This window comes from Aquila chrysaetos, chromosome 4 (genome assembly GCF_900496995.4).
Source record: "Aquila chrysaetos chrysaetos chromosome 4, bAquChr1.4, whole genome shotgun sequence".
Classification (NCBI taxonomy): Eukaryota; Metazoa; Chordata; class Aves; order Accipitriformes; family Accipitridae; genus Aquila; species Aquila chrysaetos.
In genome coordinates, this window is record NC_044007.1 from 22,869,399 (window position 1) to 22,888,171 (window position 18,773).

Consider the following 18,773-nt stretch of genomic DNA (forward strand, 5'->3'; position numbering starts at 1 on the left):
CTAATCTCTCTGTATTCAATGCTTTTCTTTCACTAGACGTGCTACTTTACTCAGTGCTCGTCAGGGAATGATGTCAGCCCGTGGTGATTTCCTGAACTACGCACTGTCTTTGATGCGTTCTCACAATGATGAGCACTCAGATGTTCTTCCTGTTTTAGATGTCTGTTCACTAAAGCATGTAGCATACGTTTTTCAAGCCCTTATTTATTGGATTAAAGCAATGAATCAACAGACAACATTGGATACTCCTCAGCTGGAACGGAAAAGGTATTGAGGCTGACTCATAGAAACAAAAACTTTTGCAGAAATGGTGTATGCCCTTTTGTTTCAGTCATTGGTGTTGTTACTCAGCAACTCATACATATATCTATGTATCTCTGTGTGTGTATAGTAACATGCATGTTATAAAAATATATATATAATGGTGTATAATGTATGTATGTTTGATTGATAAGCCTGTTGCAGTATTCTGTTCAAATCTTTTTATGCTGATTGCTGTAAAAGGTTTTCTTGCCACTGAAACTTGAGTTTGATTTTTAACTCCATGGCAGTGCCTCTAAAAGATGTACTCTGGACTATTTCTCAGCTGAAAAATGCAATCTGCTCCTCACATTTAACATGATAACAACTTATTTAGAATTCTGTCAAACATGTTAATAATGACATGGGAGAAAATGTCAAAGTCTGGTATGATAGGCTTAGTAGTTCTGTTTTCCATTTGGTTGTGGATATTTGAGATTTACCTGATGATTTAAAGCATGGTAGAGAAATTAATAGCTGAAAATGTCCTTAAGTTGAAAATCCCTGCTATTTCAACTATAGCATTTTACAAGGTGCATTTATTACTTATTTTAAAATGTTATAAGACTTTTTTTTTTAAGAAATGTTCTTTGATTTGAAATGGCAGTTAATGATCATAGAAATGTCCACATGTTGGTAGTCTATACCATCTGTTCCCATTTCTTACTAAGTTTTGAGGTAATGTACCCGAACAGTCTTAGTCAGCAGTTAAATAAATGCAAATCTTTGCCCCTTCCTGCCTCTAATTTTCAATATCACAGGTTGAACTTAACTTTTTCTTTTCTCTATGAATTTAGTAACTGCAAAATACAAGGTATCAATATTATAGATATATGTTGGGACTGCTGCTTTAGTTCCAATGTTATGTTCAATATATCTCGGTAATGTAAGAGTTGTTATGACCTCAAAATGTGTACCAGAGGATGATGTTGTCAACAGTAGTTTCCTCACAAGTAGGGATAATTTAATACCGTAACTGATTGAATTTTTGTGCTGGCTAACTTGAGTAGTTAGAGCTGTGGCTTTAAGCCTTTTCCATACAATAACATACATCTGGAATCTGCTTTGTCCCCCAAAATTCACATATTGAAATCTGTCAAATAACTGGTCATCAAAGAATTGCAAAATTCCCATGAAATGCTTATAAACTATGAAGGCCTAGACCTTTTCAATTAAAGGTGAGTGGTTCAAATTCATTCAGTTGCTTCTGTTAGATGACATTTTGGTAGCCTGTATGAAATGGGAATTTTATCAATCTTCATCTAGTTTCAGAACATATTTCACAATGCACAAACTGCCACTAATGACTAATCAGAGTTCTTGATCCTTTTTATAATACAGTGAAATCCATTTCTTTAATATGCAGCTTGCAGACTTATCTTCTGAAACATGATCATTGACATTATTTTTATAGGACTAAGCATATTCTACACCAGTAATTATTAGAATAGTATTCACTTACATATTACTTCCACTAATGCAGGGTTCCTAGTTTTTTTATATTGACAAAGTCTTTAAAAACAAGCATACCCATCATTGTCTGAAGCTGTAACTTTTCAGATCAAACCTGGTAGGTGGCTGAATGGCTATAAGGGTAACTGTGCGAGTAATGTAGTGAGTATGTAATTTGTACTTTGATTTTAGAGTGAGTTTGTTCTTGTTATGTATAGCTCTTAAGTACATTTACTTGTTACACTCTTATTGATTGCTACAGATGTAAATGTTTTGCCTAATTTTTTCTTCAAGAGGATTGACTTTTCCTTTTTTTTTCTTTTTTCTTTTTTTTTCTTTTTTTTCTTTTTTTTTTTTTTTTTAAGAACTCGGGAACTTTTGGAACTTGGTCTTGACAACGAAGATTCAGAACATGAAAATGATGATGACACCAATCAAAGTTAGTATACAGAAACGCTTCTACAATATGCCAAAATGCGACACTTTCTTAGTGTTTTTTCCCCTTTAGCTAGCTGAGACTGAATAAATTTTGTTACTTGTGTATGTTACATTAAAGTTGGCTTTTAGTAAGATTTTCTTACCATTGTTACTTTATCAAATTTCTTCTGCCATTGCCTGTTCTCATTTCGAGGCCCTCTTTTTGTCTCCTTTCTCACTAAACTGCAGAATTTGTGCTCTTAATTATCATTCTACACAATGACAGAATTTAAAATTTGAATCAGAGTTAAACCGATTTTTTTTGATCTGATGAAACTGCTGCTGAAAATGGTAGAAGGTATACTCTATACTAAGTACATATAGTGTAGGAGAGCATGTTCAGTAAAGTTTGTTACAGTAAAAAGAATAAAAGCGATGGCTAAGCAACTTTATAAAAATATGGGATTTGTGGAAGCATCCTGTAGAAGTATTAAATTTGTAGAGATGCTCCTCCAGTCAGATAGCCAAGAGGGAAGTGTATTAATTTTTGGTATTTTAAATCCTTTGCTTTTGTAACTGTGAAAATTGAATTGAAATCTTCTCTGATATTTAGGTGCTACACTCAACGACAAAGATGATGACTCCCTCCCAGCAGAGACTGGCCAAAACCATCCATTTTTCAGACGATCAGACTCTATGACGTTCCTCGGCTGCATTCCACCCAATCCTTTTGAGGTTCCTCTGGCAGAGGCCATCCCGCTGGCAGACCAGCCCCATCTATTACAGGTGACATCAGAGATGGTGTTCTGGAAGAAAACTGCAGTTTGCTTTTTCATTTCTAACTGAAGTATATTATTTACCCAGAATGCTTTTGTTAATTTTCAGCCAAATGCTCGCAAGGAAGATCTGTTTGGCCGACCAAGTCAGGGTCTATATTCATCTTCTGCCAACAGCGGGAAATGCTTAATGGAAGTTACAGTGGATAGAAACTGCCTTGAGGTATATTTGAAGGTTTTATTATTTTAAACAATAGGGTAATTTAAGCTAAGTACCTTCATTCCTTAAAAAGACACTTTAATGTTTTCAGAGAGAATTTAAGTTGCTTTCAGAATGATAACTTAAAGGCCCAGTAAGTGTGAAAACTTGGACTTTTTATGAAAAGTATGCTTAATTTTTTTAAAATGCAGGATCTTTTATGATTACTGATTTATAGCAGACTTCAGGCAATAGTTTTAAAGGCTGCAGTACAATCCTGAGTTAATTTTGAAATGCCAAGTATATAATGAGTTGTGATAAGAAGAACTAAATCTCCCTATAGCCCAGTAGATTTGACTTGCCTACAGACTGAGCATTAAGTGGCAAGCGTATGAAATGCAAACATGAAGTGGGAAAATGTTTTTTTTTTTTGTATTTGTCAAAATGATTGAGGTTATTGTGTTTTAACAGGTGAATTACAGTGAACGCTTTTGTGTGGTTTAAAAATTACATACATATATATATACATATATCTCCTGAAAAAGCCTTCTAGACTGCTTTGAAAGTGCAATTAAATTTTACTTCTTGTTTAGGTTCTTCCAACTAAAATGTCCTATGCAGCCAACTTAAAAAATGTTATGAGCATGCAAAATCGGCAAAAGAAGGAAGGGGAGGAACAAAACGTGCCTACAGAAGAATCTGAGAGTTCAAAGCCAGGACCTTCAGCTCATGATCTTGCAGCACAACTGAAAAGCAGCTTGTTGGCAGAGATAGGATTGACAGAAAGTGAAGGGCCACCTCTCACATCTTTCAGGTAGTTTGAGTTAAAAATTACTCTATGAAATATTACTGAACTGGTAAAAGGATATTTGGGACTCTGAAAAGTCTTTTTAAACTAAAATGGGTAGCTTGCTTTAGTTTGTAGTTTGTGTTCGGTAGCTTTTAAAATGAACAATTGAACAGTCTTCAAAGAGGTCTGTGCAAACTGTAGTGAAAGTCCTTTACTACCTGAATTCCTGCTACAGACCTACTATGGTGTCCTGGGTAGCTAAGTTTAAAAATTGGAATTGACAGCTTGCCATCTGTGTCTGGTGATACTGACCATGCTTTATGCAGTTAGGGATTGATCTGCCCCTCTCTTGGAATTATAGATTTTTTTTTTTTTTTTTTTTTTTTTTAAATTTAAGGTCTTGATTGAAGGGAGACCAATAACAGTGAATTCCATGTAGCAGTGCAGTTACATGCTTTGAGAGTAATTTCTCTTTGGAAGCAAGACTTGCGTTTCAGCTGAAACCAAGCAGCTTCATGTGCTTTTGTCCACAAACTTACTGTACTGTGTTCTTGTTTATCAGTAATAAAGAACTTCGTTGAAGACAGAGGGTAAGAAAAAGCAGAAGTACACAAAACATGTTTGAAATTTAACTTGATTTTGCTTGTCTGTTATTTTTTCCCTCCTTCTGTTAGGCCACAGTGTAGCTTCATGGGCATGGTTATATCTCATGACATGTTGCTGGGACGTTGGCGCCTTTCTTTAGAGTTGTTCGGTAGAGTATTCATGGAAGATGTTGGAGCAGAGCCTGGATCGGTATGTATTTCCCAGTGTAAGGACAATTCCTCTTACAACTAAATTGTGAACCTCCCTCATTCTGATTTTGGTTTTTGGTTTTGTTTTTTATTTTAAGATTTTGACTGAATTAGGTGGCTTTGAAGTAAAGGAATCGAAATTCCGCAGGGAGATGGAAAAACTCAGAAACCAGCAATCCAGGGATTTAACGTTGGAGGTAAAAAATGTTATTTTATGTTCTTAATTTGTTTTCATTAAAAGTTGAATTATTGCACATTGCAGTAACTTGATAGGAGAAGTTGTATTTCAGAGTCTGCAAGCAGGTGTCTTAAACCTTACTTTGTGAGCTGTGTTGCAATTACTCTGTAGTTTTTTACTGTCTAATTGCTATTTTCTGAGTCTATGCAGAAGTGTCCAGAAAATTCTTGTGAAGCTGAAATTCTCTCAGTGTGATGATTAGTAAAGAAAAGAAAACTTTTTTGTGTTTTTACTAGGTTGATCGAGACAGAGATCTTCTAATTCAGCAGACCATGAGGCAGCTCAACAACCATTTTGGTCGCAGGTGTGCTACCACTCCGATGGCTGTGCACAGAGTAAAAGTTACTTTTAAGGATGAACCAGGAGAAGGGAGTGGTGTAGCACGAAGCTTTTATACTGCTATTGCACAGGCCTTTCTGTCAAATGAGAAACTGCCAAATCTAGATTGTATTCAGAATGCCAACAAAGGTACCCATACAAGTAAGTGATGCACAGCAGTTAATCTATAGATAACATTCATAAAAGCCTTGGATGCTTTTTTATGTTGAAATACTTGGCATTGTCTCAGAGATTTCTCTTGTTAGCTCAGCAGAGGAACTGTGAAAATTGTGCATGTTACTTCTCTGAGGCAAGTAAATGGCTTTTTTTCTGCTTTCAGAAACAGGAAGCTCTTGTTTTTCTCGAAACAACAGTGTGCTTTAGATGCTCTTAGTTTTTTTGAGCATCTTTCTCTCCAGTAGGTAATAATTGTCAAGATTTTAGCTAGTAGGAGCTTATACATTTTAATATGACTGCTCCATCTGGCTTGTCAGAAATATATTTTAATATTTTTGAAAGTATATATAAACTCTTGAAGTATTGTGGCATTTTTACGTTGGTACAAACACTTCAGGTTCCTTTCTTAAGTTTGGCTGAACCCCAATCACTACTTTAAGTGAAGTGGTTCTACCTCATTGATGTCTTTCAAGCTGTCTTCCAAAACTGTGCCCTCCTTACACTGAAACTTAGGTAGGAGAGAGAAATACAGATGTTTAAGCTTATGAGGATTTTTCCCCTTCAGGTCTGATGCAGAGATTGCGAAACAGGGGAGAGAGAGATCGGGAAAGGGAGCGAGAGAGAGAAATGCGGAGAAGTAGTGGCTTACGAGCTGGTTCTCGGAGAGATAGGGATAGGTAAGTGATATATTTTTGATTTGTTGGAGATACTTTGTCAAATAGAATAATTGCCTTGGTTATCTTCAGGAAAGATACTTTTACATCCTCAAATTTAAGGAGTCTGTCTTTTTTGCTTTCAGGAGCAATATACAGGGTAATTTCTTGAAATTCAGTATATACTTTAATTCTTTAAAGAATAATTACGCTTACTCTAGCATTGATAGATTATGTCTCAACCATATGCCATCAATATTTCCTGCTAAAACAACAAAAAACCCTTGTGTACTAGTAGGAAATTGTGAGGTGGTTTAGAAACAACATTGCCATTGGTGGCATGTCTGACTGCTGTATCCAAAATACTAGTAGTATTAAAATCTCCGGTTCATTTTGATTCTCTGTTTCTGAATCATTCTCTCCAAGAGCTATGAGCAACACTACTGTTCCAGCATAAAAGCTAATGCTATTTTGAATCTGTGTGCAAATGAGACTGTTCCAGAGGATTTGTGCATATTTCCTCTGAAATGAGTACAAACTGCTTTAATTTTCTTAAGGGACTTTAGAAGACAACTTTCCATTGACACACGGCCTTTTAGACCGGCATCAGAAGGAAATCCTAGTGATGACCCTGACCCACTTCCAGCACACAGGCAAGCCCTTGGAGAAAGGCTCTACCCTCGAGTGCAAGCAATGCAACCAGTAAGACTTAGCTATCTAATACACTTAATGATAAATTGTTCTTGTCATCTTTTAATTTAAAAATTAATCTCCTTATCCATTATAGTTTGACATAACTGAAAATATTTGAACATGTAGGGTTGTTTTTATATTCTTTGGCATTCTCTAAAGATTTTGTTTCTGTAATTTGTCATTTAGCTTAGGAGGTATCTTGTAATGCATTCTATATTTACAATACTAAAACTTTTATAAAACCATATTTGAAAATGAGAGAACTGGAGGAGAATAGTAAGACATATCATTCCTTATCCCCAGGCATTTGCAAGTAAAATCACAGGAATGTTGTTGGAATTGTCCCCTGCTCAGCTGCTTCTATTACTAGCTAGTGAAGATTCTCTTAGAGCAAGAGTTGATGAAGCAATGGAACTCATTATTGCACATGGCAGGTAAAGTATCAAGGAATTAGATAAGAAATTAAAATTATTTTGTGGCCAAAGCACTTCTACTGTGCTACATCTAACCCTGATGCATGCAACTTATTCCTGGCTTTGTTCTAAGTATGTCTCTTTGGCCAACTGACTTGTTGACTTCGGTTTAATCTAATCTGTCTTGTTTCAGAATATGACAATTCCTTATTGTGAAATTAAATCTGCATATATTTCTTTCCCCTTGTCAAGGGAGAATGGTGCTGACAGTATATTGGATCTTGGATTGCTAGACTCTTCAGATAAAGTGCAGGTAACGAACTGTTGCACAAATTAAAGTTACTTAAGATCCAGTTGTATCAATTAATTTTAAAAACTTAAGCAACTGGAGCGTTCCTTTATCATGCAAGACAAAGTTCTGTTTAATTATTTTGTGGAGTTGCCTTTTTTTTCCTTTCTTTTTTTCTTTTGAAAACATTAAGCAGGAATTACTCAAAAGTTTAAAATGTTACGATCAGGAAATATCATGGAAATTCTTAATCAGTGGAACTTGAATCTTTGGGTCCAGTAGCAAATAGCTTGTTGATGTGTGTCAGTAACTAGAAGTAAGTTTGTTAATTGCTGTTCTGACTTTCAAAACAGGAAAACAGAAAGCGACATGGTTCCAGCCGCAGTGTAGTAGATATGGAATTAGATGATACAGATGATGGGGATGATAACGCACCACTTTTCTACCAACCTGGAAAACGAGGTTTTTATACACCAAGACCTGGTAAAAACACAGAAGCAAGGCTGAATTGTTTCAGAAACATTGGCAGGTATGCTACTATTAACTTTCTGGTCTGAAAAAAAGTAAAAGATGAATATATAAAATACCAGAGAGAGTACCAATCATCCAAGCTGCAAAAACTTTATTAATTTTATGCTCTGTATTTCTCACCTGGAGCTAAATAGTTGGGAATTTGCACACATCAACTTGAGGCTTCTTTTCCTGTTAGATTTTTGTTTTTATCTTTTTTTACATTCTGGAAGTTTTATACTGCAGGAAATTTTTTTTTTTTTTTTTTTTTTTTTTAAATTATCTATGTCCATGATTTTCTTTTGGGGATTGATAGAGCTGGGAAGCTAGCTGCAGCTTGATTCATAGAATACTTTAACTTTCTTAATGTGAGTTTGCTGAAAGATCTCCAATGTAATTTCTGTCTTACCAAAACAAAATCCAAACATTTATTTTCAGAATCCTAGGATTGTGCTTGTTGCAGAATGAACTATGTCCCATCACATTAAATAGACACGTAATCAAAGTTCTTCTTGGCAGAAAGGTAAGTTGAACATAGAAATCTGAATTTCCTTTAATGAAATAAAATCTTGTTTTTAAAAACAGCTTTTTTTCTCTAATGTGCATGTATTGACTAGCAGAGTTAATACTGGAACTGTAAGGATGCCTTTAAATTTAATTTGAGGAGTATTATCATTTCCTGGATTTTGAACTGAGTAGATGTACTAGAAGTCAGGTATTTGACTAAGATGGAATGATTTGTAATGAGTTAACCTTTGGCTCTCTTCACAAACAGCTTACTGTCTCCCCTTTTTTTCTTCCTGAGACTGAAGACTTGAAGAGAGAGTGTTGGACAGTACTAGGCAACAGCATTTCAGCTTATGGAAAAGCGTTTTCCTTGATATTTGAGAGAACTCATTGAATTGAATTGTAATTAAAATTTTGTCTTGGGTATAGGTATAATTTAATTTAGAGCAATAATTACCTAAACGTTTGGCAAAAAATGCTTCCTGACCCTAATAAACACTAATTATATACTGCACATTTCATGCATTAGTCAATAGCATTGTACGTTCTGACTGATGGAACAACCTTAAACCAAGGTTTGTTACTGTTGGTCTTTCCTTAAAACCAATGTTGATCACATAATCAGCTATCCAACATACATATGATCTTTAATGAAAAAGGGCTAATGGCAGAAAGATATGCCTCCAAATATCCCCTGATATCTTGCAAGAGACATTCCCTTCTAAATCTGTTCTTCATGTTTTTCTTCCTGAATATGTATTCCTTCCAGTTAAATATTGGATACATCAAAGAACATTTTAGTTAGTTTGAGTTTAGTTGGTAGATGACTTTTCTCTCCAGGCTGATAAAGAACAAAGAAGCAAGGAACTATAGAAAACAGCAAGAAGTAGACATTGGTATTTGAATTGTTGGAAACTGGTGTGCAGCTACTGGGCTGTCAGTCATTTAAGTGTGTGTGTGTATATAGGTCTGTGTGTGTTTAAGTGGAGGGGAACTTTCAGCAGTTTGGAGCACTGACGCAAATTGTTTCCAGCTTCAGTCAACCTCCATCAGATCTCTGCTGATCTAGGTGATATGTAGAAGAATTTGTTTAAAAAAAACCCTATAAATTTTCTTTATAATCTCTGTTGTGGTTTAACCCCAGCCAGCAACTAAGCACCACGCAGCCACTTACTCCCCCCCTGCCGCCAGTGGATGGGGGAGAGAATCGAAGGGAAAAAAAAAAAACCAAAACCAAACAAGTAAAACTCATGGGTTGAGATAAGAACAGTTTAATAGAACAGAAAAGAAGAAACTAATAATGATAATAATAATAAAATGACAATAATAATAATAAAAGGATTGGAATATACAACTGATGCACAATGCAATTGCTCACCACTCGCTGACTGATGCCCAGTTAGTTCCCGAGCAGCAATCCCCCCACCCCACTCCCCCCAGTTTGTATACTAGACATGACTGGTATGGAATACACCTTTGGCCGATTTGGGTCAGCTGCCCTGGCTGTGTCCCCTCCCAACTTCTTGTGCCGTTCCAGCTTTCTCGCTGGCTTGGCATGAGAAGCTGAAAAATCCTTGACTTTAAACTAAACATTACTTAGCAACAACTGAAAACATGAGTGTTATCAACATTCTTCTCAGACCTAACTCAAAAACATAGCACTATACCAGCTACTAGAAAGAAAATTAACTCTATCCCAGCTGAAACCAGGACACCTCTATGCCTTTAATAGCAGGAAAGGCTTTACAGGCCTGGCTTTATGTTCTGCTAATGCACTTCAGTTGAGTATTCTAATGTACCTTCAAAAGCAGGCTGAAGGTAGGAGTTTGACTGTCTTTATTTCCAAGTGTTTGTATGCTTTGTTACATGGGTTATGCACTGCTGTATGCTAGTGCACAGATTAGGCACAGATCACATAATTTTGAACATATTCTTAAACAACTGGTGTGTTTCAAACACCTAGTTTCAAACATCTATCTTCTTTTTTTAGGTGAACTGGCATGACTTTGCTTTTTTCGATCCGGTTATGTATGAAAGCCTTCGGCAACTTATTCTTGCTTCCCAGAGTACAGATGCTGATGCAGTATTTGCAGCTATGGACTTAGCCTTTGCAATAGACCTGTGTAAGGAGGAGGGTGGAGGGCAGGTAAGCACAGCTAAACCTGTGTCTCTAGTTTCAGAATTCGACAGCTTATGCATGTTGTAGTGACACATAATCCGTGCTCTTCTGAGGTGGCAGAGATAATGTTTTACCCTTCCTAGATTCAAACACAGTGTTCTCCTTAGACAATGAAGTGTGGGTTTTTTTCCTTGAAGGTGATATAGGGTGTACCATAAAGTCTGGATAACATAGTCAATCCTAGGGAATCTTTAAAGCTAACTTGTAGTAGTAAATTTTGCTTGTTTTTAGAGGGATATTAAGCAGTAAATCACTGTGCAGCATACTGTGGCTGTTGTAATAACCTAATTTCCTTTTTTCCTTTTTTTTTTTTTCCTTTTTTTTCTTTTCCTTTTTTTTTCTTTTCCTTTTTTTTTCTTTTCCTTTTTTTTTCTTTTCCTTTTTCTTTTCCTTTTTCTTTTCCTTTTTTTTTTTTTTTTTTCTTTTCCTTTTTTTTTTCCTTTTTTTTTCTTTTCCTTTTTTTTTCTTTTCTTTTTTTTTTCTTTTCTTTTTAAATGGTCCTTGTTACTTTGCCATAGGTTGAACTTATTTCCAATGGTGTAAATATACCAGTCACTCCTCAGAATGTATATGAGTATGTCCGGAAATACGCAGAACACCGAATGTTGGTAGTAGCGGAACAGCCTCTACATGTAAGTCTTCGGTGGAGTGTTTTTTAAAAAAAAAAAACAAAACAAAAAAACAAACAAACAAAAACAACCAAAAAAAACCACCTGTAAGATTTCAGTCAGTTAATTCTTTTCCTTGTTATGGTATTGCTAATCAGGTTTCTTTTGAAGTCTTGACAGCTTGATTAAAAATACTTAATTTTCTAATTTTTTTGTAATTGTATAGCTGTTCATGCAGTACTGTGAAGACTGAGTACCTTGAGCAATTTGTCTTTTTTTATAGAATGAAAGAGAATTTCTTTTAAACTTGATCTCATTGGTTAAGCATATGTGTTCATTTCTTGAGCTTGAATGGCATGTAGCCTCTTGTAATTTTTGCTTTGTATTTAGCAGCTACTTTGTTCTAATAATCTGTCACCTTTGGTTTGTTTAGCTTTTTAAACAAAGATTAAAATGAAATTTCAAAATACTTACATAAATCACTTTGAACTTCTGACTTGTGTCCTTGTTTTAAAAGAAAAAATCAGTTATGAAACATACAACTTTGTTCTTATTTTACTAGCCTGGCAAGAAACCTAACAATTGACTATGAAACTATATTAAAAATAATTTGGTTTTTAAAGCCCTTTTATGTAAAAGTTATGGAATAATATATTTTTGTAAACAGTTAATGAAGGTCCAGTGCTTAGAACCGCTTACTCTGTCATATGATACTACATCTAAACTTGATCATTTCTGCTGACTATGGTTTCCTGCTGCGCTTCTGAGATAACGCTAGCAGACTGCTTTGTGCAGTTTAGGTCCAAAATCCTCACAGAAACATGTTCCTGGAATTAGGCTACTTGATCTCCATGTCTGCCTGTATTAATAGTTTGACTCTTGTTTATTTTAAGAGTTTGAAAACCATAACATTTGTATTCATTTTGGAATTTACTAAAACACATTTATTCATATTCTTCCATTTTGAAAATGGAATTTCCAATCTTTTCAGGATATTACTTACTTATATAAAATGTGTGTGTGTGTATGTATAACATTTTTAAAGCAGAGTTAGTGTGTGAGTGTCTGAGGAAGCAAAGTAACATGCAAGATGTGGTTTTCATACTTATCAGATTCAGCGTAGCTCAGCAAAATACCTGGACATTTTAGCATTAGGGAGTATATTTGCTTCTGCTTCTGGTGAAATATTAGTTCAAACCATTACTGCTTTCTTTTGCAATAGTAGGTAGGGTTTAACAGATTGGTGCAGTTCTTTGTTTCAGAAAATTTGCATCTCAGATGGTAAAGCTTTGAAGGAAAAGAACAGCTAGGAGAATAATGAATTTTGAGTTAATAGGGGATTTCACATGGAACTTTTCAGTACTGCATTTAAAGTCAATCTGAAAGTGATATGGCTATAATGTGTCTTGTGGTTTTCACTTAAGGCTATGAGGAAGGGTCTCCTGGATGTACTTCCCAAGAATTCATTAGAAGATTTAACAGCAGAAGATTTCAGACTTTTGGTAAATGGCTGTGGTGAAGTAAATGTGCAAATGCTAATCAGCTTTACCTCTTTCAATGATGAGTCAGGTATGAAATAACGTTCTCATTCAGAAACAGAGTTGTGTGGATAACTTAACGCTGTTTGTTCTGTGTGGAGTAAGAGTTACCAGCATTAAACTCAACATACCTCTTCAAATTTGACATCAGTTAATAAGTCACTGAAAGTCCAAATAAAATTATTACTGTGTTTTGTACATACCTTTGAAAATATTTACCTTCAATTGTGTGTGTGTGGTGGGGGGAGCACGTTTTCCAACTCCGCTGTCACTTGATCTTAAATACAAGGATTGTATTATTGGTAGTATATCTTTCCTTCTGAAAGTTCTGACCTAACTTCAGAACTATAAATGTGATGGATGCAGTCTAATATTTCTTACATAATTTTTAAACTATTTTTAGCTGTTAGGCTTTTTGGTAGGGAGCGGGTGGGAGTTGTACTGAGATATGTCAGTTAGCCTTTACATTCAAAAGTATGTGTATTGGTTTTGAGATTACTAGTGTCTCCAATATCAGGACTCTATGAATGAGAGTGTAGCTGAGATCCAACTTGCAGTACATGTGAAACAGATCTCTTAATATTTTTGTCCAGTGTACCAGCTGAATTATATATCTTTTTTATTTCACACAGGAGAAAATGCTGAGAAGCTTTTGCAATTCAAGCGTTGGTTTTGGTCCATAGTTGAGAAGATGAGTATGACAGAAAGACAAGATCTAGTAAGTTGTCCGTTCCCAGTGAAAATGTGCAGAAGAACCAGAATGACTTTGGCATCATTACTGTTTTTAACTGTGTCTACCTGCAGAGACTTTGTATGTGAAGAGTTAAGGTAGCAGAGCAGGGTAGTAGGGTTTGATTAGACTTTCAGTTCTGTAAACATCAGGTGTGAATCCTAGACCTTCTTGCAACTGAAAGTAAGCGTGGTGTGTCCTTATCCATATTCACAGGTGTCTTATGGAAGCACAGTTACAGTCTCTGCACAGTCGTTCTTAAGCTGAGTAACTGTGGTTAGTCAACTGTGTTGTGGGCTACTAGGGTTTTGAGGCTGAGTTCTCTTCTCTTCCTGGATCATCTACTCTCCTGACTTCTGTGTATCCCGAGGACACCACCTGTGTCCTCTCTGTAAGATGTCAGTAATGATACTATCTCCTTCTCAAAGCCCTTTAGGAATAGCTGATGAGAAGCTTGAAAGAACAAGATACTGTTCAGGGGGGGTAATTTTGGAAAACTTGCCTATAAATTGTATTCATTGTACGCTTCTTAAAACTATTTGCTTTTAACTTCCTACTACTTAAGGTACTATCTTTCCTTTACAGTTTGCTAAAAGGAAGCAAAGACTAATCTGAAAAGTGGAAAATCTAGAGCACATTTGTTAAGGAATATCTATGGTTACACTTGGGTAGTGACTCTGCTCTGCAAGTCAGTATTTCACACTTGAGACAGTAAACCAAATATTCTCTGTTGCTGCCTTTTGTCTGTACAAGTACTATATTCTGTAGTCACTAACTGGTTTGTGAGGGATTTCTGATGCATTTTGTATTGATGGCAGTCACCGTCTTCCCAGATGGATTTGGGGACGTTTTATTTACTGAGGATTTGTTGATAGAGGAACATTTTGAGTGCTGCTTTTATCAGTTTTAACAGAAGTATATAATGAGCAGTTGAGGAAAGGAAGTGAAGGAAACTACTATGAAAGCATGTAGCATGACCACTGAGGTTTAGCTGGCATATTGAGCAGAACGTAGTATGATTGAACTTGCTATGACTGTGCAGTTATTCTTTAACCTTTCCCTACACAACATGTAGGCAATGTGAATTTGAGCCTTGTACAGCAAAATTTTAAATGCTGTCTTCTTTTTTTCAGGTTTACTTTTGGACCTCAAGTCCATCATTGCCTGCCAGCGAGGAGGGATTCCAGCCTATGCCATCAATCACAATAAGACCACCAGATGACCAACATCTTCCTACAGCAAACACTTGCATTTCTCGCCTTTATGTCCCACTCTATTCCTCTAAGCAGATTTTGAAACAGAAATTGTTACTCGCCATTAAGACCAAGAATTTTGGTTTTGTGTAGAGTATAAAAAGTGTGTATTGCTGTGTAATATTACTAGCTAAGTTTTGTAGATTTTTCCATTTGTCTATAAAAGTTTATGAAAGTTAATGCTGTCATACCCCTGGTGGTACTTTAAAGATTTAAATGCAAACATTCCTGTACTAAATTTGTAACGTAAAGGCCTAAGGAGCACTGGCAATATCTGATTGCAACAGTTTGCTAGTCAATAACTCCTTTGCCTAACCCCAGCCAAAGATGACAGCAGAACAATATAATTTACACTGTGATTTATCTTTTTGCTGAGGGAAAATATGTAAAATGTTCTGAAAATTCACTGCTGCCTTTGTGGAAAGTGTTTCAGCAAAGGTTCTTGTATAGAGGGAGTAGGGAATTTCGAAATAAAAAATTAAGTATGTTCTGTGGTTTATTTTAACTTTTTTTATGGTGTTTAATTTGTGGTTGGCTGCAGTTGTGTATCATGTATATTGAACTTGTAAAAAGTTCCTGACAGCTCAGATCCCGAAGTTGGGATTGTTCACTTATGAAACCACTTTCATTGCAATTTCTGTTCTGATTGCATTGAACTCTGGTGCATCAGATACCGTCACTAATATTTTGCATGTAATCTGTACCTTTAGTGGATTTTTGTTTTTTGGGGTTTTTTTTTTGTACATATGATGAGGCCAATGCACAGTATTTCATAGTTCACAATCAACATTTTTGTATCCCTTTTTCAGTGAACAGACAGTCAGGGGATTGTTCCACTAGTAGTTCTAACCTGACACTTGTACTACGTTATCTAACTATGTAAACTCAGCCTGGGCACTTTCTGGTAACTGTAAAATGTTTATAAGATCATGATTATTGAAGATACATTTTGGAAAACTTTAATGTTCGTGAGCAGCTTAACTTCTTTTGTATCTAGCCTTTTTTTAAGTATCTTGTTACAGTTTTTTAATAAAGAAATTACAGACAAAATACCAAGTCATACTTGAAGAAACAATAGTTTTTATTTATTTAGCCATTTATACTTTAGCTAACGGCATACATTAAACATAGTTGTTCATTAAAATTCCGAATTTTGTAACTGAAAAATTGACCTGCAGAAGACATTTAGCCCACATTTTACAGTTAGCAGAGAATCCTGAATGAAACAGGCCAGGCAACCCCTTCTTTTCACAGAATTCGTTTGAAGGGAAAGTGGCTTGTTCTGAAAAAAGTCAAGGTAATTAGGTTAGAATAAAATTCTTAAGCTGCATTGTAGTGGGTTTCTACTGTATGTTCACTTTTGAAGTGGTTGGTTGCCTTTGGGGAGGGCAGTCTTTGACCATAACCTAGGACTTGTTTTCCCTAATGCTTGAGGGTTAGGAAGTGATTAATAAAGGAAGGAGCTACTTTTTCTGTGTCAAAACAGGTTTCTGAAAGCTTAGCAGACTGAAGTATTGAAGGTTAAGAGCTTTTTTGTGGTGGTATTCTCCTTCTTTATTGCTTCCCCAACCCCATGAGTCCATGTTAGTGATTTTTTTTTTTTTTTTTTTTCCTAGGGAAGAACTAGACTAACGTTCCATCAAAATCCGAGTAGAATTCACCTTTGCCAGAGCTCCACTGGGTTTTCCTTTCTGTCAGCTAGTTGAGGATGACCAGAAGTTACCTACAGTTGTGATTTTTTAAAAAAGCCTGTTTTCACCATTTATTTAGTTGCTAGAGGTATGGAGGACAGTTGAGATCAGAAATTCTGACCACCAGTTGCCAAATTGATGCTGAAAATCCTGTTTTCTAAATAAGGCTGGCTGTTTCAGGCTTGTGTAGTTAAACTGCAGATAAATTAAGTAAACAGATGTAGAATTATTTCTGCATGTACTAATACTTCCTAAATCAATCGTCCTAGAAAACTATAGTTTCAAAGTATGAGGATTGGAGTCTATTCTGGATTTCCTATTGTGACCTCTAGTGTATCTCAAGTTCAAAACTATCAGATTTTACTATGCTAGTATCAATTAAAAATAAAGCAGTACAGCTACACAAGTCTAGATATAGGTGTATTAGGATAGAGGAAATTTGTACTGGTATGGCTGTTCTCATATACTAGGGAGGATAGTTACAAAGGTACAAAGCACCATATACATTATGCCTGGATTTCTAACTGGTGTAATTATTTCCATTACCAAAAATGCCTCTGAAATGTGTAAAGTTAGTAGAAAGCAACAAAAGAAACTGTTTAGAATAGGCATCAAACCTACAGTCTGTAAAATAAAGCTCCCTCCCTCACAAAGCTTTGTGAGACTTGATGTATTAAAAAGTATCCAAGGCCCTTGGATGAAAGGCCATATACAAATGTAAAGTACTGTGTGTATATATATATATATATGTATTGTGTGTATATGTATATAAGTGTATGTGTATGTATAACATATAAATATATGTTATATGTATATATATTTCTGTATATAGCTTAAACTTTTTTTTAAGTCCTGTAATGTATAGCTAGACAAAAATTATGCAGATAACTCACAGTAGCTCACCATATATACACACACAAGGCATTCTGATAAGTGGAGAGGGAATCTAGAATGATTTATGCTGTCGTCATTGACTTGAAATGTGTATGTAGCTTTATAAATAGCTTTTTTCCTCTGTATGGTATATTTAAACTATATCAAGATTTTAATAAGAAAAATGTTTATTAAAATCATACACCTCATCTCCCTTTGACTTAAGCCCTTCTGTTAGTTCACTTTTAAGATGTGGTAGAGAAAGTAGTTAAAGGAAAATTCTATAATGTTAACATTTTTTTAATAGTCTAAATCCTTAGCTGTTCATAACTGCTGAAACAGGAGATAAAGGTAGCTACTGATAAAATGTTACCAGCAACTACTAGACTAGTTCCTATCCTGAATCTAGGGAAAAGTGACACCTTAGTGCTAACTGTCATGGCTAATTCTCAGCGTTGGTTTCTGTTCCTTAGCTAGCTGTATCCAACATAGAAAGTAAATTGCTCCAACTTTGTTAGTTTTCCAGAAGTGAAAAATTCTATGGACTTGTCATCAAGTGGCCTTTCCCATCTGACTTTTCTTTCCTGCAAGTTAGTCATTTAGTCATTAGATAACACACAGTGAAAAAGCTGTAATCTGGCAAATTTGTGAATCAAAAGCAATACCCTTGGACAGCAGCAGTCATTCAGGGAGGCAGAGGAAAGGGAATTTTCCTAATCTCTTAACCTATGTTTATCTCTGTATAATTTGCACAATTGTATACAGACGTGCTGTTTTTCAAAAGTTTACTTCCGTGTGCGCAACCAAAGACAAGTGGGTAGAGAGCAGGGTGTGAACCTTTCCTCGGTAGTTGGCGTGCAGGTGGGAGAAGTGCCCCAGTCACCACCAACCGTCCTCCTTGTGGTTCTGCTTCTCATAGGGAGCCCTCCCTCGTTCAGCACACCTCTCCTCCATTCTTTATGCTATGTGAAAGATTGTCCAGTAGATTAGTAGTAATCTCCTCGGAGGAAGCTTACTGCTGTTCTCCTTTAACTCCCTCTTTATAGTGTCCTTATAGCCTGTGGATCATGTCTCTGTGTGTGAATCTGTAAATGCCATTCTGAGCTTTTTCTGTATCTGTACTCTTTGCTTCATTGACACCTGTATTTCTCTGGCTTCCTCTCTCTAGGGAAAACTACAGATACCTAGCTTAGTAGCTTTGATTCCCTTTCTCTTTTCAAGCTTTGTATGATTAGACCTTTTTTCTGAACTCTTCATTTTGGCTTTTTAATAGTGGGTCTGCCAAAATAGAATAGAAAATTCTGCAAGTCTGGATTAACTGGATTTCAGTGTGTGTGGCATTTGCTTATCCCAAGGGTTGAACGTCCACACACAG

General features: G+C 35.7%; 1 protein-coding gene across 18 annotated transcripts in view; it reads left to right on the plus strand.

The window, feature by feature from the left end:
• Window positions 1-15,321, plus strand: part of UBR5 (ubiquitin protein ligase E3 component n-recognin 5) — a 94,745-nt gene extending 79,424 nt beyond the window's left edge. For 12 of the 18 annotated variants that reach the window (XM_041122906.1, XM_041122909.1, XM_041122916.1 and 9 more), the window contains 19 exons: window positions 37-267; window positions 2,118-2,191; window positions 2,783-2,955; window positions 3,034-3,168; window positions 3,738-3,958; window positions 4,609-4,729; window positions 4,827-4,925; window positions 5,203-5,446; window positions 6,027-6,138; window positions 6,672-6,816; window positions 7,111-7,241; window positions 7,473-7,533; window positions 7,863-8,038; window positions 8,458-8,542; window positions 10,517-10,672; window positions 11,224-11,337; window positions 12,738-12,882; window positions 13,484-13,569; window positions 14,715-15,321. In XM_041122906.1, coding sequence (XP_040978840.1) covers window positions 37-267; window positions 2,118-2,191; window positions 2,783-2,955; window positions 3,034-3,168; window positions 3,738-3,958; window positions 4,609-4,729; window positions 4,827-4,925; window positions 5,203-5,446; window positions 6,027-6,138; window positions 6,672-6,816; window positions 7,111-7,241; window positions 7,473-7,533; window positions 7,863-8,038; window positions 8,458-8,542; window positions 10,517-10,672; window positions 11,224-11,337; window positions 12,738-12,882; window positions 13,484-13,569; window positions 14,715-14,927 — 2,722 coding nt within the window. In that variant the 3' untranslated portion in view covers window positions 14,928-15,321. The remainder of the gene's footprint in view (window positions 1-36; window positions 268-2,117; window positions 2,192-2,782; window positions 2,956-3,033; window positions 3,169-3,737; window positions 3,959-4,608; window positions 4,730-4,826; window positions 4,926-5,202; window positions 5,447-6,026; window positions 6,139-6,671; window positions 6,817-7,110; window positions 7,242-7,472; window positions 7,534-7,862; window positions 8,039-8,457; window positions 8,543-10,516; window positions 10,673-11,223; window positions 11,338-12,737; window positions 12,883-13,483; window positions 13,570-14,714) is intronic. The other 6 variants (XM_030011226.2, XM_030011231.2, XM_030011229.2 and 3 more) reach the window with 2 other exon arrangements.
• Window positions 15,322-18,773: the final 3,452 nt, after the last annotated feature.